This window comes from Octodon degus, unplaced genomic scaffold (genome assembly GCF_000260255.1).
Source record: "Octodon degus isolate 3935 unplaced genomic scaffold, OctDeg1.0 scaffold00022, whole genome shotgun sequence".
Lineage (NCBI taxonomy): Eukaryota > Metazoa > Chordata > Mammalia > Rodentia > Octodontidae > Octodon > Octodon degus.
Window position 1 is genome coordinate 11,050,857 of NW_004524598.1, and position 21,922 is coordinate 11,072,778.

The 21,922-nt window shown below is 38.3% G+C and overlaps 2 protein-coding genes across 4 annotated transcripts in view; one reads left to right on the forward strand and one right to left on the reverse strand.

The window, feature by feature from the left end:
- Positions 1-12,029, reverse strand: part of Orc3 (origin recognition complex subunit 3) — a 76,324-nt gene extending 64,295 nt beyond the window's left edge. Inside the window, exons 1-3 of the mRNA XM_023711933.1 lie at positions 11,951-12,029; positions 8,673-8,727; positions 2,099-2,196 (exon numbers count right to left, since the gene is read on the reverse strand). Coding sequence (XP_023567701.1) covers positions 2,099-2,196; positions 8,673-8,727; positions 11,951-11,974 — 177 coding nt within the window. The 5' untranslated portion in view covers positions 11,975-12,029. The remainder of the gene's footprint in view (positions 1-2,098; positions 2,197-8,672; positions 8,728-11,950) is intronic.
- Positions 12,030-12,123: 94 nt separating this feature from the next.
- Rars2 (arginyl-tRNA synthetase 2, mitochondrial) overlaps positions 12,124-21,922 on the forward strand; it is a 71,764-nt gene continuing 61,965 nt past the window's right edge. For 2 of the 3 annotated variants that reach the window (XM_004628297.2, XM_023711989.1), the window contains exon 1: positions 12,124-12,207. In XM_004628297.2, coding sequence (XP_004628354.1) covers positions 12,172-12,207 — 36 coding nt within the window. In that variant the 5' untranslated portion in view covers positions 12,124-12,171. The remainder of the gene's footprint in view (positions 12,208-21,922) is intronic. The other variant, XM_023711991.1, reaches the window with a different exon arrangement.

Genomic DNA, 21,922 nt, shown 5'->3' on the forward strand with positions numbered 1-21,922 from the left:
GTACAGCAATTAACCACTAGGAAGAATGTATGCAATGTGTTAATTATTGAAACTGTCCTACCAATTTGGTTTGAAACTGTCTCATTGCTATTTGTTTCTTAATAAAATTATGGAAAAAAACAACAAAGAGAGAGAAAGAAGAAAAAATTAGGAAACAAGGTAGGGGCAAAATCACACATGTATGTATACAAGTTGGATAAAGCAATAATCCTAAGAATTTCTGTCAGGTTTTTGAAAATAGCAGTTAATGGGTAGAATTCTCACCCTGACCAACTCTCCATGTTGATATCTGTGAACTCAGCAACTACACTGAGGACAGCTATGTGTAATACTAAAACCATGCTTGAAATACCTATCATCTTGATCTTCTAAATGTGTACCATTTCTAACATTATATCAATTATTACTATACTCTTCAAAGAAAATTTTTTAAAAAAGTAGTAAAAGAAAATGAGAATTAAGAACAAAAATTTAAGATTTTTTGAAAGCATGTGGAAATATTCAATCATATGTCCCATCTTGCATAATTATATCTGTTAATCAGAGCAACAGATTTGATGATATAAATAGAAAATATATCAATCACTGTTAATCAGCAATTCTTGTTTTGAAAATCTGTAATGTATGTTTTGTTACATGTTACCCTGTTTCTGTCTTTGCTTTTGTTTTTCTTGTTCTTGTTTTTACTCTTTAAAATAAAAGAAAATTATAATAAAAAAGAAAAAGAAAAAAAAATGGTGCTGGAAAAACTGGCTATCTGCATGCCAAACATTGAACCTAGACCCCCCATTATTTCTCACCATAAACTAGACTACAACCAAAGTGGATCAAAGATCTAGATATTAAAAGACACATTTAATCTTTTAGAAAAAAAAACAGGTAAACTCTTGCAGACAGGTATAGCCAAAGAACCCTAGCTGCACAAGAAATAATACTAAGAATCAATGGGATATCAATTTAAAAAGTTTCCGCACAGCAAAGGAAACCACCAATAGTGAGAAGGAACACCCATAGAATGAGAAAACAATTTTGCTAGCTACTGCTCAAAGGACTAACATTTAAAATATACAGCACTAAAACTAATTAGGCTGCCTAAATTTAAAGACCTAATCCAAAAAGAGGTATTTGAAATGAATCGATACTTCTCAGATAAAGAAGTACAAATGGTCAATACATGAAAAAATGTTCAATGACACTGGTCTTTTGAGAAATGCACATTAAAACAACACTGAGATTCCATCACACTCTAAAAAGAACACTATCACTGGTGAGGCTTTGGGGAAAAAAGAACCTTTCTCCACTGCAGTGGGAGTGTAAACTGGTACAACTACTATGCAAACCAGCAAAGAGACACCTCAAAAAACTAAAACTAGAAGTTTTGACCTAGCTGCTCCTCCTCTAGGCATCTCCCAGAAAGAGTTTAAAAGCATCGTACCACAGTGGTATTTGCATACCCATTTTTATAGCAGCATTATTAATAGCTAAATCTTGAAAACAAGTCATATGAAGAGGGACTACACTAGAAATCAAACTCAAATCCTTTCAAGGATCCCATGAATACACAAATCACAAATCAACAAAGCTGCTACAGGTAAAGCTGTGAAAGTGGTAGGAAGTGGTAATAAATGAGAAAATACATAACTCTCCCACAGCATTCACAAACAAAGCCATTAACAATGTGTTGGGCAAACAAAATGTTAGCTCAAGATGTTGGTCCTAGATCTACCAACCTGCTATTCTGAAGAAATTTTTCAGAGCTGGAATAGAGATAAGAATGTAACTAGATAAGAGGATGAGGGAATGAAGGGAGTTTAGAAACAGAAATAATTTATTTCATAATTGTCTAACTTGTTAACTGAATAGATAATTTTCAAGTGCCACCATTGGAAAAATACTCCTTGCTTCAGCAGTTAGTACATTCCAGTACCTGAAGCCACACTTAATATTTAGAACTTGAGTTTTTGTTTTGCTTTTTTAGGACATTACAGGTTGTACTTACCCAGTATTCCTATACTTTAATTGTATTCTTGTAGACTGATGGAAAGTAACAGATACAAGATTTACAGAATTAGAGCAAGGTTAACAAAAGCATATTCACCTCAGTTTCTGATTTCATCTGCTGCCATATCAAGTGATAAGTTTCAAATCGAAGTTTACTGTCTTCAGATTCATTTTTCCCTTTATTAAAATATTCCTCTAAAAACACAGAAAGAAGTCAGTTTTTTTTTCTTAGTAAAAGCTAGAAACTGTGTGCAAAGGCACAAAAGAAGTAATGGGAGTTGAATATTTTTCTGTTCATCAAAAAACATAATATTCCACAATCTTTGTGTTTGATTTTGTTAGTTTTGACCATATTAAACATTTTAAAATTTAAAATTTCTTAAATTTTAGATTTCATTTCTGTCCTTTACTTTTGAATTTCTAGCAATTTGTATTTAATGGCTTTTGAGTTTAAGTATGTACATATTTCGGTTAGTTGCTTTATCCTATGGTCTCATATGCTACTACATATATATATATATATATATATGCCTTCAATTCTTATCAAATGATTCTTTGTACTTACATTATTGTTCCATTGCCATAGTTGTCTTATTTACCCTATATTATTTTCTACACTATTTTGAATGTTTTCTCCAAATGTCCTCTGGTAACACATCTTTCATTTACAATGGCTTGCGAACTTTTAAACCATGATTCACATTAAAGAACACATTTTACATCATGATCTAACATATATACACATAATAAAAAGTTACACAGGGATAATCCTACTCTTTAAGTGACAGCAAATGTTTTGTTTCATGACCCTCTCAAAGACTAATCCATATTCTCCTCCACTGATTGGAGATGCTTTTTCAGTCCAAATACTGACGTGCACTTGGACCTTTTTTTTGAGACAAAGTCTCACTTTTTAGTTCAGGAGGGTCTTGAAATCACTACATTGCAAAGGCACACGATGCTCAAACTCACAGTAATTTCTTGCCATGGCCTCTGAGTGCTGGGATTACAGTTATGCAAAACTATATTCTGCCAACTTGGAACTATTTTTGAACCATAAATTCTGTTCTACTAAATTCAATTCTATGCTCATATCAATCCGGGCTTGTTTAAATTACTGTAGCTTTCATACAAGAAGTGACCAAATTTTAACAATTAATTAATTAATTAATTAATTTAGTACAGCACCTCACTACATAGCTTGGACTTGTAGTGATCCTCCTGTCTCAGCCTCCCCAGTGCTGGGACTACTGGCATGTGACACCTATACGCATGCGACACCCCATTTGAAGTGACCAAATTTTAAGTGTATTTCAGTAAAAGATGCATTGTTAAGAATGATGGATAACTATGTTTGAAGCCAAGTAAGTATATTTGTCACTATTTGGACTACTAGGAAGAGAATTAATAGTGATGTCTTTTACTTAATGCATTTTTAAAAATTTAAGCATTCAAAGTATTTTTTCATCACCCCTGCTGATCAAGCACTTATGGCAATTTCTGTCACATGCAAACACTGATGTTTATCTTCATCCACCTTATTCACCATGTTGCTTCTGGTTCTTCCTCAAAGTCAAGATAACCATGAAAGGTAAACATCTGTAATTGAGTCAAGGCACTGAGGCAGTATAATAATGCAACTAAAGATACTCATAAAGAGCCAAGTTACAAAATTCAAATGCAAGTGAACAAAAACAGGAGACAAAATATTACTAATAGACAAAGCAAAGCAATGAAGTAGACATAAATGGAACAAAATATCACTTTATATTGATAATGGGCAGAATCAAATTTAAAATGTTAAGTGTCAATCAAGATGAAATCGTTAATGTGCTGAATAATGCTATACCAAAACACTACTGAAAACCTCTTAGAAACTGAGAACAATGACAGTAAGACATTATCCTGTTACTGTGACTCTCTCAGTCCTTTACCAGTCAGGCCGGTAAGAAATCAGCAGGCATTGAGAGGAGCTAACGAAAGTGCACTCGCTGCTGTGAGCGTGCCTCCTGCGTGCCCTCGGGCCCCAATTCAGCGTGGCCTGGCCTACAATGCCAGTACAACACAGTGCCAGCCCTTCTCCCTACTTCATGCCCAGTTGTCGTGTTGGTTGTGCAGTCATTTACAGAATACTGAGGACAGGGAGGGTTAATTCTCCTCGTAGGAACATCCGCAAGCATCTTTAAGTCAGGGGACAGATGGCAGGCAAAGTGCAGAGCATCTAATCTGTTTCATGAATTGAAGCCAGTGAAGGCAAATGCCACATAGTAGATGTTTTCCTCATTCCTATTCCATCTGTTGTATAATCATGGTCAATTTCTCCAAGAGTTCCATTATAATATTACCTACTGGTGTTAGATCAGCACACACACTTAAAACATAACAAAATTCTAAAGCAAAATTCTAATTATATACCATTAGGTTTACCAATACTAAAAACTATAAACAAATCTGAATACATTATAGCCAAAATTCAACATAAAAAGTTTTAAGCAAATATAAGGACTGGTGCTAAGTAGCAGTCAGACCTTGGGTCTGAACTCAGACACGTTCTGCTCAAAGCCTAGCTCTTGTCACTTTCAGTTTTATGAAACTGAGAAAGTGCTGTTTGAACACCCTTTTTTGTTTTGAGTCAGGGTTTTGTTGCTTAGGCTAGCCTTGATCTTGCAAATCTTTCCACCCCAGCCTCCACAGAGGTGCTATCTATCATCTCTGACTCTCTCATGTATTTTAATGGGTACAATAAAAATATCCTTGGGGCTGGGGAAATAGCTCAGTAGAATAAGTGCTTGCCTAGCAAGTGCAAGGGCCAGAGTTCAATCCCCGGTTCTGCCAAAATAAATTAATTATAATTAAAAATAAAAATATCCTTGTGGGGCTAGAGAAATAGCTCAGCAGTCTAAGTGCCTGCCTGGCAAGCACAAGGACCCAGGTTCAGTCCCTTGTACTGCACGTGTGCTAGCCCCATACCGTGGCGGCCACCAAAACCATGTGTGGTAGCACATGCCTCTAATCGCAGTGCTGAGGAGGCTGAGATAGGAGGATCACTATGGGTCTGAGCTGTGCAGTGAGACCTTGTACCAAATTAATTAATTAAAAAATTTCAATATAAGATTAAACAAATTAACACTTTACATAAAAATACTTAGACGAGTCCAGTACACAATAAATGTTCAAAAATACTACCAATATTCATTATAATTATATTGTTAATATATCCAATGCCACTGCATGTTATGTGACTCTCACAAATAATCAAAAAATGAGACTTAAAATTTTCTCTGAATTATTTCTGTTGAGCCCCCTTCTTCTGCCATTTTGGAGGTTTTTGAGACAGAGACTTGCTGGTAATTCAAACTCTCTGCGGTCCCAAAGGCCTCAGCCTCCTGAGTGCTGGGATTACCACCATCTGCCACCATTCTAGCTCTTTGAACTATTTCTAACAAATCTGGAAATTCCCAACACTAGAGAAAGTTGCTTATAAGTCAATCACATAATTTAAAAGTCATCCTTTGCTCAATTTTCCAAGCCAATAAACATTACGATACTTTTTCTAGAGGAAGGTAAGGAACTGAGAAAATGTTGTTTTCTTCTTTCTTGACACAGGATCTTGCTATGTAATGTAGGCTAGTCTTGAACTCAAGTCATGGCTCCTGCCTCAGTCTCCCAAGGGCTGGGATCACAGGTGTGCACCCACATGCTGGGCCTCAAATTTCTTTCAGACTAAGTCTATAACAGTATAAAGCTCTAGATCATTGTCCATTTCTGTTAGTGGAAAAGTGTATTCCTACTATAAACTGTACTTTTTACCCTCTCTCTCTATTAGCAGAAAAGTGTATTCATACTATAAACTGTACTTTTTACCCTCTCTCTCAATAAGATTATTTTATTATTTTTTTCTCTCTCTTTTTTTTTATGGTGGAACTGGGGATTGAAGTCAGGCCCTTGCACTTGGCAGAGAAGTGTTTATTCCACTAAGCCATCTCCCCGGCCCCTATTATTTTCTCTTTGAAGGCTCTTGTCTAGCTAGTAGTCTTATACTGAGGGATTAAGTAATGTGATTATTCAGAAAAATTCTATGTATTCAAATTGTTTACTTCCTTCATAAAACTGTGCTATTCAAAAGCAATATATAAATCTGCTTAATTCCACAGCCTAATTTTTCTACTGGGATGATTGCATCAATGTCAGCATCCTAGCTATAAAACTGTACCGTAGTTATTTAAAATACTACCACTAGAGGCCGGGGAGATGGCTAAGTGGAATAAGCGCTTCTCTGGCAAGCGTAAGGGCCTGAGTTCAATCCCCAGTTCTGCAAAAAATAAATAAATAAATAAATAAATAAATAAAATAAAATACTACCACTAGCAAAACACCTTCATGAAGGGAACAGGAGAATGAATCTCTTGCTGCTACATGTAAATCTACAGTTTTATCAAGATGAGTAGCTTATCAAAAGTTCCCGAAGTGATTAAATGTATAGGGACAATTAAAATCTATGATAAACACTTTCTGACAAATATTAACACAATTTGTTTGAAGAAATAAAGTCATCTTAACTTGATCACTACACAGGTATCTAGAGATAAATGAAAAAAGACAGTTTTAATATTTTAATTTTGTTCATATATAATGTACAAATAATATAATACATCCATTTTAACAGCTTGATATGTTCTGATACAAGTACATCCTCACATATTGACCCCTCAAGATAGAGAACATTTCCATCACCACCAGAAGTTTCCTTTTGTCCTTTTGTAATCAACTCCCCCTACTTCACCCCAGGAAGCTACTGAGACTTCTAAGAAAATCTGTTGAATTTAAAAAACAAAAAAATCAGGGTCTGCTCTTAGCCATCTGAGTGGCTGATTGAATGATTAAATTTGCTCTTAATGATTATGTGGATCAATGAGTGATTAAAACCCATTCCCCTCATAATCTATAAATTTCTTTGTTTTGATAAAGAGCAAGAACAGTGTTAAACCTCTGTGTGCATGACAGCATAAAAAAAACAAACCGGTGGGAAGGGAGTAAAGATTAAAAGGTAGTGAATCTAGGCCATAGGAAAATAGTTAGCAGATCTGAGAGCAGAATGTTTTTGTTTGTTTTAATGTATGTAGTGCCGTCTACAGGGTCACTACACAGATCCGGCTCATAGTGATCCTCCTGTTTTTAGCCCCCCAAGTGCTGGGATTACAGGTGTGTACCACCACACCCTGTTTAGTCTCAGGCGGGGTGAGGCAGGCAAGGCCATATGACCTAACAGAATGTGTTTTACTGCTCATTCTTGGCTTCTCCTCCTTTCCCTCAGGCTACCAAGAAACAGGAATACCTGAACAAGAACCACAAGGTTGAGGTAGTCTATGATAGCACAAGGTATTCATTAGACACACCAAGTTCTACATGTTACCTCTTAGAGACATGGAATAAGGTTTTAACAAGACAGTCCCATCTCTCCTTCATAGAAGAAGAGACCTAGGGAAAGGTTGAACAGTAGGGCTAAGGCCACAGAACTAATTAGGGTCGGGATCACTTTCCTTGTTTAATTAGTTCTAGTCCAGATGATTCCCTAACTGTGTGCTTCCACAACCTGGGAGAATTACTATAATAGATTCAGTTAGATGGGGTAGGTAATGTATGCCTGTAACCCCAGCCACGTGGGAGGCTGAGGAAGGAAGAACCCAAATTTGAACCCAGCCTGGGCAAGTTAGCAAGACCCTGTCTCTAAATACAATAAAAGGATTATAGCTGTAGCCCAGTGGTAGAGTGCTTGCCTAGCATGTACAAGACCCTGAGTTTGATCACTACCAAGAGAAAGAGAGAGAGACAGAAAGACAGAGACAGAGGAGAAAAAACGAAAGGAGAAGAGAGGAAAGGAGAGGAGAGGAGAGGTCCACAACTTTGTACTTTTTTACACAACACTGATTCCTAAATTGGAATATGTGACATCCTATATAACATTCATGTAGTTAATAAAACCATTATTTGTTCCATATGATGATATTTTTTCTTGCCAAGTTTATTCATAAAATGGGGTGCTACACTAAAATTTTAAGCATGTCCTAATTTCCTCATAAACATATTTATTCCACAAATAATTTTTACACAATTTTCACTGGAAAATATATCCACATCTGTAGTCCGTCTTGTAATTTTTCCACATATTACTAGACATTTCATTATCTCTCTATATTACTACCATTGGTAGAAATCGGTATTACTAAATAGCATTTTTTAACAAAACAGCAATTGTTTTGATTCTTTGATCAGGCATCAATACACTTTTCTAGTACAGAAACTGATTTTTTTTTTTTTTTTTTTTTTGGTGGTACCAGGGATCGAACTCAAGACCTTGCACTTGCCAAGCAAGCACTTATTCCACTAAACTATCTCCCCAGCTGCTTTTCTAGTACAAAATGACTTTTACTTCTAAAGTAGATAAAGGCAGATAAGCCACCAAAATAAACTTACTTTCCAATATGCCTTTTAAAGATATGTCTATATTCCCTTTGAGAACATAACCCTGGTGTACCTTTATTCTCTGACCAGTGCTTTGGAATGTAATTTTTACATCATCGTGGTAAACAAGCCAGGTTAAAATTAGTTTTTAAAGTTTAAGAAGACAGAGAGGAACAAAAAATAACAAATTTGATGTTGGGACAGCTTACCTATTGGCACAGAGATCTTTCTCTTCTTGAACTTCGGTTTAAACACAAAACAGCCCTATGAAAGAAAGAAAAAAAGCATAAAGTCAGAATAGCCATGGAATCCCTGGCCCGCCGTGCTGGCCCCATCCCCAGGGCACGCTGACACAGCCATTGAGATTGGGCATGGTGGCATGCAACTGTAATCCCAGCATTCGGGAGGCTGAAAACAGGAGGATCACTATCTGATCTGTGTCGTATGACCCTGCAGACCCTATACTAAATACAAAAAAAAAAAAAAAAAAAAGACAGGGGAATAAGCAAACAAAGATTATTAACCAAATAGTTTATGAATAGATTTTTTTAAGGAGAGGTGGAGAGATGTTTCTTTCAGGTCCTAAGAAATCACATTACAAAATCTTAAAATTACTACCTATTTCTTTCCCTTCTTCCCATGGGATGCTTTTACAGACCTTTAGTTTTACTATGGGACCTGCTGCTACAGGTAAAAAAAATAAAAGCTTATGCAATTCAATTTCATTAAGGTTCCATTTTTATAAAACTCAGGAGAAATAACATTAATGCTATATATTAAAAATGAAGACCAAGAAGTGACAATAGTGACTTTTTTATGTAGTAGCACAGGGTCTACAGGGTCTTACTATTTAGATGGACTCCTAGTGATTCTCCTATTTTCAGCCTCCCAAACGCTGGGATTACAGGCATGCACCATCACGCCCAGTCTCACTCACCTGTCTCAGCACACCCCAGAGGCAGGGCTGGCACCCAGGGGACTGAACCTTGGCCCCTCAGCTCTGCCTAAGCAGGCGTGTTAGTCCACTGAGCTATCTGGCCAGCCCTAGTTGTGCCATTATTCAATTCCTACAAAAGTATTAATTAAACTCTAAGCATTTTGAAGGATCTTGACAGGAAACATAATTTAGGCTACAGTTTCACCCTACATTTTCACTCAACTGATAAGCTCTTATTCATTTACCCAATAAAACTGGACTGAAATTTCAGATTTTTTGGGAAATCTTCCCCAATGCTCTTTTCTTTGAGATCTCTTTATTTCCCTTTGTTTTAAATCACTGTCATAGTATTACTGTATCACAGATTGGTCTCGCCAAGTACATTGTGGGCAACTTCAGAATACAGACTGTATTTTATTTATAAATGTTTCCCCAATATTTAGGACAATGCTAACACATACACTTGGCAATCAGTATGCAGAATGAATGAATGCTTATCAAGTAACTTCCTTGGCAATTTCTTGGCCACATTTAGTTTTGGTTATTGGTCCTAGTGTATTCTACCAAACTTAGAGCGATACTCTATGGATAGCTTCTTAAAGATTTCCATAATACAGAAGATTAAAAAAAATACAAATATAAAGTCATCTCAGTATAGTGTTAATATATAAAGTACCCCTTTAGATTATACTTTCCAAGTTAAGAATTCTGCCTTATAATTTTATATGTACAACTAGCGACACAATGTGATATCCACATATATGTTTATTAAAAACCATGTGGTACCCTGACAAACTTTTCACTCACTCTTTTCCATATAAACCAGAAATTCAGTAAAGAAAGGGAGCAAGATAGAGCTCCCAGAACGATCTGCATAAGGCAGCAATAGCAGCATGAATATAACCACTTTGAACTGTGTACCGGGTGATGGTGGCTGAGATGAAGGGAGACATCAAGGAGGCCAGCCAACTTATGAATGGTTGTTAAAGGCTCTTACTATTGTACACTATATTTCATAATCTCACAATACAGGCATTTATGTGCTAACATCAAAAATATTTTCCTGAGGAACAGCAATCTAATTTTCTGCAAGATACATAAAAAAAGAGATGTTTTGTAACAATAGGATTATGACACAGGCCACTCAAAACTTAGGAATTTTATAACCAGAAAAACAAAAACAGTATGAATCCCAACAAAAACACAAGTACAGTTAAACCTCTTATGGCATTTTCTCCAAGCATTACTGACAGTCTTCAATGCTTCAAAATTTTAAACCCTAGGATTATACTTAACTCTGAGATGTAGTTTTGGCAAAAACTGCTTCTCATAGGCCATTTTAAACAAAATCAAGAATTAAATCTTTAGTTTAGCTTTCACCAATCCATTACTGGAGCACAGGGAGAAAAAAAGTCTTTACAAATTCTGCATTTCCAGACAACTTAACTTCAAGGACATCCTACTGTCTTTAAAGACAAATTTACGTGACCCAGAACAGTACTGTCCAAAAAAACAATGTCACCCGCAAAGTAGTGATGGTTTTATGTGATGGTGTGAAATGTGCCTAGTGCAACTGAAGAACTGGATTTTAAAGTTTAATTTTATTGTAATTCAAATTTAAATAGCCACGTGTGGCTAGTGGATACTAGTCTTGGCAATAAAACTTTAGGATTTATTTTCATAGTCTCATCATGTAGTTGAAGCTGGCTCTGAACTCATTATGTACCCCAGGCTGGCCTCGAATGTGTGGCAAACCTTCTGCCTCAGCCTTCTGAGTGCTGGGATTATAGGCATTAGCCATCCTGCCCAGCAATTTTCTTACCACTTATACTCTGACTTGCAATCCCTTGCCAGCTAACCAGCTCATACAAACAGGGCTGAGATACTTTTATATTTATTTATCCTAATGTTCCTATTCCTTCCTTACCCTCTGATTATACTGACTTTTCAGTATCTTTAATATGCCACTTTATGTAGATCTTCTAAGGCAAACAACATGTTATCCTCTCTGCTCTCCCTCACCCAATCCTGTGTCTGAAAAACCTGAATTCATTTTTCAGGTCTCAGGCAAAATGTCACTTTCTCCAAAAAGGCTTCGCTGATGCCTAACAATGTATATTAGGTTCCTCCCCCTCTTCTTTTTCTCTTACTTCTTCTAGTTTTCTTCCTTGTTCACATACGTCAAAATTTATGAACATCCGCTTATTAATCTCTTTCTTACCGGAAATCTCTATTTGGGTACCTAACGGAGTGCTTGACATACATTAAAAGTTAGGAAAAGTAGGGGAGACTGGGGGCACATCTTGGGAGCATCAGACCGCCGCAAACTGCAATCCAAAAGTCCTAGCGGCGCCACAAGACAGATCTGCAACCTCGCTTCCCAAATAAAATCGGCCTCAGTTGGAACTGAGGCAAAGAAGCCTGAGGTCTGCCCGCTGCTCCTTCCCTTCGAGCCAGGAAGTCCAGACCGACGTAACCTTGGCTTCATCCGGTCTTCAAAGAGGAATAGGGGGGGAACGGTGGGACCCCAGTAAGCGCCAATCCACGTACCTTGGACACCGAAGAGGTGGCCATGGTCCCATAAGCCGAGAGGATTCCGGATGCACTCGGGATTTCCCGCGCACCCTCGCGACAGGAGGTCAAAGGTTAGCGGCGAGCCATGCGGCCCGGTGATTGGCTGTCGTCACCCTCTCAGGCGGGGCTTCCGGTGCGCGGAGGCGGGGCTAAGGGGGTGGAGTTAGGCGCTCTTCCCCTGGCGTTCAGAGCGCGATATGGCGTGCGGTTTTCGTAGGTCCATTGCCAGTCAGGTACGGATATCAGAGTGGGCGGCAGGAAGACATCCCAAAGTCAAAGACTCCAGACCCCTTTGGCCTCTGCGTGCCGGTCCTCACTTATCCTGGGAGCGCGTTCTGTGGAGTCCAGTTGGTGTTTTGCGATGTCCTCGCTCTTTGGAGTGGGGAGCCTGTGGAGGACTGGCACTTACTAGGGTCTGATAGTGCGGTGGAGATCGCTTTCTCAGGGTAAAATGTAAATCTTGAAAGGCACGCGTTGCTTCTTTCTTCAGTCCTCTGCCCACAGTTTTGGATTCTTTACTGTATTTTGGGCTGAATGTCTTTGGCATATGATTGGAACCCTACGTTCCTAACACGTGAAGTTGGTAATGAATCTAAATTGCCATCGCAAAGGCTCCAGCTTGGAAGCTGATTAAATCTTGCAATTTCCTCGGCAGCCCGTGAAATTGTAGAATGAATCTGGAATTGATAAAGAGAATTTTTAAAGTTCACTGCCCACCTGTGGGATTTTACCAGGACAATATATTATGGTCTTGGCAAACCAATTTCCTTCTTATGACACTATTAGTGGACATATTGTACCTGGCATATAATTTACATTCGTTCATTTTTATTTCTAGCATATGTTGGAGAATTCCCCTGCCTTGTCTTTATGCCTACGGATGTGCTGCAGTAGGAAGTGCTAACTCCCCAAATACCACCAACATCTCGTTTGAATAAGATAGAGCTGATTTTATTGCTTACCAGGGTCAGGGAAAACACCACTATGTTAGATAGTGTTTGGTAGTGTTTCAGGTTAGATGAGTTAGGTCAGATTGAGAATTTGAAATAGGCTGTAAGGCTGATCTTTTTCTACCATAGAGGGAAAGGGGGTTAGGGTGGATGCTTGACTAGGATTGAACACCTTTTTTGATGTAACAGTTTATTATTGGTGGGTAGAAAAGAAAAAGGAGAGGAGTCCAAGGAGTTCTGAGGCATAAATTCTGATGCTTTCTATTAAAGGTTTTTAATGAAGTTCCTATAATGATCAAATTATTTGGGCAGGATTTTCCAAGGATTGTGAAGTTATGCTAATAAGGACAAAGAACTAACATCTTCGGGTCACTATAGACAGTAAACTGTGTCTGAGGTAGATAGTTTTGGGCCTTAGTGTCCATAGATGGTTTCCATTTTGAGTCTTCAGGGCAAGATAATGCCATAATCATTAACATACTTGTACAGAATGTAAGAGGAGTATATATTTATTGAGCATATATTTGTGCTACTTTACATTCACACTTGGCTCCATGGCAAACCTTTAGTTCACATAGTTACGTTATGTAATTAAGCAAATTGAGATCCAGAGAGTTTGACTTAACCAAGTCATATAATCAATAATTTGAAGAGTTTTTATTTTTAAAAATCAGCTCTTTCTTATCCATTTAGTTTGTGTATTTATGTGTGGTACTGGGGTTCAAACTCAGGGTCTTGTGCTTGCCAGGCAGGTGCTTAAATGGCTGCTATATTCCTAGCCCATATGCTGTTTAGTTTGTGAAGGCAAGATATGCAATCTGACTGGTAAAAATCGTGGATTTATATAGCAATATAAATAATTTTTTAAATATGGAAGCATTATGTGATTTTGTAAAACTTGAAGATAAATAGACATACATACAATACTTGATATTTTTACAAGTGAGGATTGCTTTCTTAGAAATGAAGGGTAAAAATGCAATAGCACATGTGTTTAGCAAACTTTGAATTCTATAGTGTTAATGGTTTGTGTCTGGTTGTTCCCCCCAAAGCCTCATGCAGTGATGGGGCAGACTTCTAGAGTTGGTGATTAATTCATGATCCAATGCTGAGATTACCAGTGTGAGTGTTGCTGGGATTATAGGTGAGTGCTATGCCCATGGATAGCCTGAACGCCATATAAGGAAGGGAGAGAGGCTTACCTCCACTGCTCTGCTGTTTCTTCTCCCTATTTGCTCTTGCTATTTTACTGTTTTCTACTGTGGTGAACTGCTGCCCTCTGCCATGTGCCACTCTGCCTTGGAGCCAGCCAAGTATGGACTGAAACCTCCACAAACTGGGAGCTAAATAACCCTTCCCTTCCTTAATTTTGGGCATCAGGTGTTTTGTCCCAGCAACAAGAGAAAAGAAACCAAGACATAGTTTTCTAAATATTGTCCCACATGGCAGGACAATGCCTATAATCCTAGCACTTATGAGGTTGAGACAAAAAGATCCCTGAAAGTTTGAGGCCAGCCTGAATTAGAGTGAGACCCTGACTCAAAATAAAAATAAATTCAGCCAGTACATCGAAATTATTTTTAAATTTTAATTTTGAAGGAATTAGAGAAAAATTGTGTAATAGTACTGAGAACTCCATATCCCTTTTTATCTAAATACATGAAGTGCTGACATGTTGCCACATTTGCTTCATCATTCTATGTCTTGGTAGTTTTTTCCTCTTGTTTGAGTGGAAGATTCACATGTCGTGCTCCTTTTCCTCTTAATACATTATCTTTTTTTCTTAAGTCAGGGAATTTTATTTGTAATCCCCTGGAAAACTCATTGGAATTCTATCACATTAATCCCAGTCTAGCACAGTGCAACCCACAGTGTAAATGAAGACAATAATATATCCAAAATGGTGAGGTGTCAGGGGGTCCTAAGTGCAGTTATGATAATGGCTAACCTGAACAAAGGCCTTGACCCAGGGCCGAACCCCGGTTTTATTAATTTGTGAAGAGGGGAGTGGCTTGAGAATGAGTGACAGAAAATGGTGGGAAGTACATGAGTTCTGTGAATTGGGCTTGGTAGGTGGCCCAAATCACCTCTGCAGTATGCAGAGAGAAGGATATGCACAAGAGTGATCTATCTGCATAACACAGCTGGGGTAGTATGTGATGTTTTAGGGTCCGTGCTTCAGCTCTGATGTATAATCTTTTGTGCCTTGGGAAGTCAGAGCCTCTGTTGTCTCATGGCGCAGACAGCATGGAACACAATTCTCCATCCTGGCTTGGCTCACACGTGGTTTTTGGGGAGCCAGTGGGGCAGGGAAACTGCCCTGTGGCCTTGCTTCAAAGACCACACGTCAGCACCTTAGCTAGACCAATTCGCGATGTTAAAGCAAGTTAAAGGGATAAAGGAAAGCCCTAGCCAGTTCAGTATGTGTCAGTATGTGGAAATAGGGCCAGAGTTAGCTGAAATAGAGATAAAGGAGAATTGTCCAGGTGGTCCTCCACACCTAAGACCAAGGCTTATTTTACATATGTACAGTACAGTTATAAAGCTCACATAACACTGATATAATACTTAATTCTATAGTGTTAATAATTCTTAATTTGTGGATTTTTTTCCAATATAAGATTGCACATTGCATTTAGTTGTTATGTAACTTGTACATTTTAAGTGGCTTTGAGATAACTTACTTATGCCTACAGAAGTTAATACAGGTGATACAGTGCTAAGAATGACTAGAAAGAAAGGCCTCAACTCTGCTGGTGAGTTTCAGTTGTAGCCTCAGGAATCAATTGGCCATGTGTAGTGGTGTGCACCTGTAATCCCAGGACCCTGGGAGACTGAGGCGAGAGAATCACAAGTTTGAGCTCAGCTTGGAAAACTTTGTAAGACCCTTTCTCCAAATTAGAAATAAAAGGGACAGAGATGTAGTTTAGTGTAAAGGCTATGGTTTTTGTCTTTTTTTTTTTTTTTAAATGTATTTAGAATAGGGTCCACAGGGTCTCATGATGTAGATCAGATTCTTAGTGATTCTCCTGTTTTCAGCCTTCCAAGAGCTGGGATTACAGGCACGTACCACCCCTTGTTGTACGTTATGGGTCGTTGCCGAAAGAAACGATGAGAAGACCTGATGAATGTAGCTTCAGAGGTCTCACTGAGATTAGTCTCTCTCCAAGTGAGCCCAGAGCCTCAGAAGCATCTCACATTTATTTAGGGCTAAAAGCAGGCTAAGGAATATGCATAATTACTTAAGTGAATACAAACTACTATTGACTTCCACCATTTGTGTAACTCTAGGTCCACACAAATGCTAGCTGATAACATTCCAAGCAAGGGATTAAAGAACAGGGCGCCTGGGCTGGTGAGATGGCTCAGTGGTCTAAAGCACCTACTTAGAACAAGCTTAGCTAACGCACAGGGACTGCGGTTCAATCCCCCAGCACCACATGCCAGCCAGCCCCGCCCCCTGGTGGGCTGAGCTGGCCACACACACACACACAAATATAAATAAATAAATAGAATTAAAAAAAAAATAAAGAACAGGGCACCTGCAGGAGAAGCTGTTATCTGTAGCCTTAAATCCCAGTTTGCTGGGAATTTACAAGTGACAGACAGTAGCTCTCCTCGGGCTCTGTCTATTGTTCCCTGCTCTCTTGGGACATTAGGCTTTTGTCTCAAATCTGTTTCTATACTCCCAGTCGTAATTGCTATCTCAGTGCGTGGGGCCGTCATGGTAGGCCAGGGATTGAACCCCAGCCACTGCCTAAGCAGGCGCTTTAGTCCACTGAGCTATCAAGCTAGCCCTTTAAAGGTTGTGTTTTCAATACCTAGTACCACAAGAAAGCAACATAATTAAATTTGCTAACCTCTAAGATAAAATATTTTTGTTGGAGTGGTACCCACATTCAAGTGAACACAGGATTGACTGAATTGTCTAGGTGTGTACCTTGCTTCTTACTTATTGCTGTGGTTTGGATGGTCCATAAGTAAAGGTTGAATCCTCAGGGTAACAGTGTTAGGAGGTGCTGTGGACTTCCAGGAGGAGAAGCCTAGTAGAAAGTGCTTAGATTTGGGGCTTTTCCCCAAAGGCAATGGTGGGACACCAGTTGGCCCTCTCTTTCCCACCCTTGCTCCATCCTGCACTGTCCACATTTTATGCTGCCCTCACCAGAGGCTCAAGCCAATAGGCTTGTCCAATCTTGGACGTGAACCTACACAAGCCAACACAAGCCTTATTTTCCAACTTGTATCAGTTTTTTAGTGATGTGAAGCTCACTAACAGAATGCACTTATTCTGTCAGTCCACTCACATTCAGCTCTTCATAGAACCACATATTGTATGAGTCACACTGTTTCTTTCATTGTAAAGTAGGTGGTAATAACTTGTCCTCCAAATCATTTGGGAAGTTTTCTTGGTTACTTGTTGCTGAGACACCCACAAGTTAGAGGAGGAAAGGTTTATTTCAGCTCACAGTTTGTAGAAGTTTCTGCCACTAGTTGGCAGGTTTCAAGCCAGGGTAGCATTGCAGAGGAGAAACAATTCATGATGTTGTGATGGAAATTTTCAAACTTTCAACATCAACTGGTAGGCTGACAGCCCCCCATGTAGGTCGTCCATTAGACTCACACAGCTTTGACTGACAACAAGAGGTTGCCTGAACCAGCTCAGTCGTGACTGCATTTAAGCTACATACCCTGCACTTTCTAGCAATGAGAGATGGTCAACACTAGTATTTATTTCAAGGACTTTCTGCCCAGCAGTGAGAGATTGATATAGGGGAAAGAAACTCCCATCCTGAAAGATACCTGAAATGAGTTTGTGTTCTCTAAAGTGAATGAATTTTAACAACAATGGAAGTTAAGAGCAGAATGTATTTATTGGAGGAAAGAAAGCTTCTGTCTGAGAGGGGGACAGATGGGGGACCAGTGTGGTTGCCCAGGAACCTGCCTTTTCTAGGGGTTTTTATAGAATAAAAGCATGAGGTGAGGTGGGTCCCAGGTGGGAAACATGGAAACTCATAAGATGGGCATGAGGTGAGGTGAAACTATGTCAAGCAATAAGATTACAAGCAAAATCGATAAAATTGATAAAATCAGGATCAAATGAGGAAGTGAGTCACATAGCAAACAGGCATAACACAGGACAGTGGCTTTTCCTTAGGGGGTTGGGTTAGTGACTCTTACTGGCTTTTTCAAGGTGATTGATAACCTTGTAGAATATCCATTCCTCATGTCCATCTCTAGGGAGATATGTGGCTGCATTTGTTTAATCATTTGTCTTGAGGTCTGGCCTACAGTTACAAGGTATTTCGTCTTCCACACTGGCTTCTTTGAGGGCCCAGCCCTGTCTGGCTGCCTGTAGTATTTTTATCTAACTCAACTGCCTACAACTGGATGACCGACACTACCCAGTAGGAATTCACCATGCTTTCAAACTTCTGTACTTCTTATTTACAAAACCTATATAAGCCAGTTCCAAAGTCAGCTCAGGGCTGATGCTTTGGGAACCATCCCCCATCGACCCACCAACATAATAAAGGTGGTTGGTTGCCTTCCAGCTCCTTGGTGCAGAGTCTTTTCCATTTGGTTTGGTACAGTTCTGTAACAGGGTGGCAGACAGTGGGTAGCAAGCCTGCCTTCCCTCTCCCTTTATAATCTATCCCATCTGTAAGCCTATTGATAAGAGGTGCCCACACCCAGGGAGGGGCTTCTGTTACCTCCCTTTACCCTAGTATCCCTTAATCCACATTCACACCCTTTAAAAAAAAAGCCACTTTTGAACCTCCCCATGGCCTAAGGCTTTGGAGGGACATTTACATACAAACCATAACACTGAACTGAGAAGTTTCTGTTACCTTGCTTGGTGGATCCAATCTAGAACTGTCTGGAGGAGCAAATGTGGAGCGCAAATGCCCACTAGGTAGCAGGGAATCTGACCTGGTTGTATTAGAGTCAGAAGTGAGAAGCAATCAGATCATTACCAATTTAAGTAACTTACGATTTTGAAGAGTAAGAATTTTAAGGCTTCAGAGACGTATATTCATAAAATTATGGAAATTATTTTTATCAGATGAAACCAGCTCTGCCACCTACACATCTGGTTGGTTGCATATGACCTTTTTGTCCTTAGCAAAAATTAGGTTTTTTATACAGGTCTCATTGATTTGGATCGTGAATTTGGTAAATTTATTTAGCTCCTGTCAGAAATTAGCAGCTGTCTAAAGTCAGACTGATATTTTTTGACTTTGTGTTCATTATGTGGATTCTGATGGTGGCAAATATGTTTGCCTGTGTGCCAGAGAAACAAATGGTTGCGGTAAATACTCGCTATTATTATTTTGTTAGAACTTGGGAAGGGTGTTTTGAGTCTTCCTTACCACTAGCACCCTAGACGCCGTCTGGCATGGGATCCAGCTGTCACGCATTACCCTAGATCAGTGGTGGCGAATTTATGCCAAGCCCTATGCTATAGCCAGCTGTTTGTTGTTGAAAGCTCTAAAACATTCACCATCACTACTCTTGATGAATGTGTTAGCACCACAGAAAGTATGTTAAGCTGAAATGTACATATCTGAGGTGTACTATCTAATTTTAAGTAGGAATTTCTTGCTGAGGATGTGCTGCCTAATTTTATTTTATTTTTTAAATTTTTTTGACTTTTTTATTTTATTGAGAAATATCAATGAGAGTTTCAAAGCTGATTAATAGGACATTTTTCAATAATTAATACATTGTACATTGTTATCTTCTTAGTGGTTATCCATAGTACAAGAAACAGGTAGGATATCCTGTCCAAGCACTATTACTACAAATCTTTCTTCTCAGTGAATTAAGCGAAAGTAGCTGTATATCTATCCTAACTATTCTGTATATACAGATACAAAATGGTCCTTCCTTTGTATTCCCTTTTTTTGTTTAGTCCTGTCAGAGATGGAAATTCTATTGGCATCTAAATACTACAGATTACTGAATTCAGGCAACAATCCAACACAGTCCAGCAGTCAACAATAGTAGTGGGTTATCCGCAGAAGTTGTTGACTAGAGCCTTTTACAGCTCACCATATTAATATGGTTTTACTTTATATACCTGGTTTTTATACTTTTCTGCGGGATGGTTAAGACCAAGACAAAGCAAGATCTATGTAACAAGAAATGTAACTTTTGTATGTGATAAGGTCAGTCAAGTCCCCTCAGCATATATCCTGTAGCCCAGTACCACACTTTATAGATCCTTTGTCAGTGTCAGTCATGAGGATGAGTTACGGCCATTGCTTGACCAATTTGCTCTCTGTGAAAGCATTAGAGAAAGTTTTCTCTCTGTGTGACTCCTTCGGCACACTCTACATCATTGATCACATTCCTCTGTGGCTCCATAATCTCCTTGATCAGAAAATTTGGGGCACAACTGAGTTACCTGATGTTACAGTACAGGTTTTCCTATGTCCTCAGTCTTCACTGACTTTGAAAAGCTAGGGCCAAAATGTTGGCTGACCTTGCAGCCCTTCCTTTTCTCCAATTTTTGATCTGCAAACTTAGGTGGTTAACCCTCAGAAGAGAAGCTTATTACCCTGTAACATATGCAGTTCAGTTTACTGTCTAATTATTAAACATCTTAGGCATAATGTGGAACAGATATTTTCCATCAGTGCTGCTTAATTTTAAACAGGAATCAAGCAGTCTGTCTCTGCCTCTCTTACTCCCTCTCTTCCTGTTTTCCTTTTTGTCTTTCCCTCTCCCCATACTAGAGATTAAACCTCTGGCTTTCACACTGAGCTATATCCCAAGCCTTGATCTTTTTCCTCCCCAATTTTTAATTTTGAGCAGGGTTTTGCTAAGTCACTAAATTGTGCAGGTTGAGTTTAAATTTGTAAACCTCCTACCTCAACCTCTCAGAATGCTTTTACAGGCATTTACCCCTACATTCAGCTTCAATAGACATTTATTAAAAGTACTTTTAATGTTGTGATTTGGCAAAGAAAAAGTATCATTTTTGCAAATAGTGACTTAATTGTAAAGAATTAAACAATACAAAAAAGTGCAAGGAATTTTTAAAACATCTCTATAAACACTCATCAACACCAACTTTTTTCTGTAGATGTATTTCTATGCAGATAGATAGGCAAAATAAAGTGGTAACACTACATAAACAATAAAAACTGGGCTGTGTTGGGATTAGTTTTTGTAAAGCATTTTTTTTCTTAAGTTTTATCATGGAAGACATTCAAGTATTAAACTTATTTTTGTTTGATTTTAACAAAAGAAAAAGAAACCCTTGTACAAATTCGAGTTAGTGATTTTTTTTTTTTTAATGAGGTCCATATAGATTAAAAGAGGGATTATGAAAGACATTGCAATTTGGAACATTTTTTAAAATTCAGTGTTTTAAGTTTAGTATTAACTCCTGTCATGAGAGATGAAGCCACTAGGTATCTTTTCTAAGTTACATTGGGTAACTTCCTCAGATTTTACAGTATTTATGGTCTATTAGCCATATCTGTACTACCTGCCTAACCGCTTTCTCTTTCATTTTTAAATTTCTGTCAGTAAGAATGTTTCTGTGATTTTTGTAAAATTTCTATTGAAACTATTGTTCTGGTATTCACTTCTTCATGTAGAGGGTAGCCTCTTCTGACTATTGCTTTTAGGAAAAATTTGCTCCTGCTGACTTACTGGCTCCCTTGCTAGGAAAGTAGGCACAGTATTAGATTCTCTCTGTACTTTGGTTACCAAGAAACACAGTAAGTGTCATGAGCTTCAGATTATATAGTATAATTTTATATGTACTTCTTTTTTGGTATTATGTGTTTAAGCTCCCTCAGAACTTTTTTGGAAAATATGAAATATAATAAATTCTTTAAAGTACATTTTAATTCAGAATGAATTTTTGGTGGTATTTATTTGAAGGCACACATTTTGTTGCTGCCTAAATTGTCTACTTGTTAGCTGAAATGTTTGAAATTGATCTGTATCAGTCAGTGCTTTCTTTCAGAAGAGTTAAGCATAT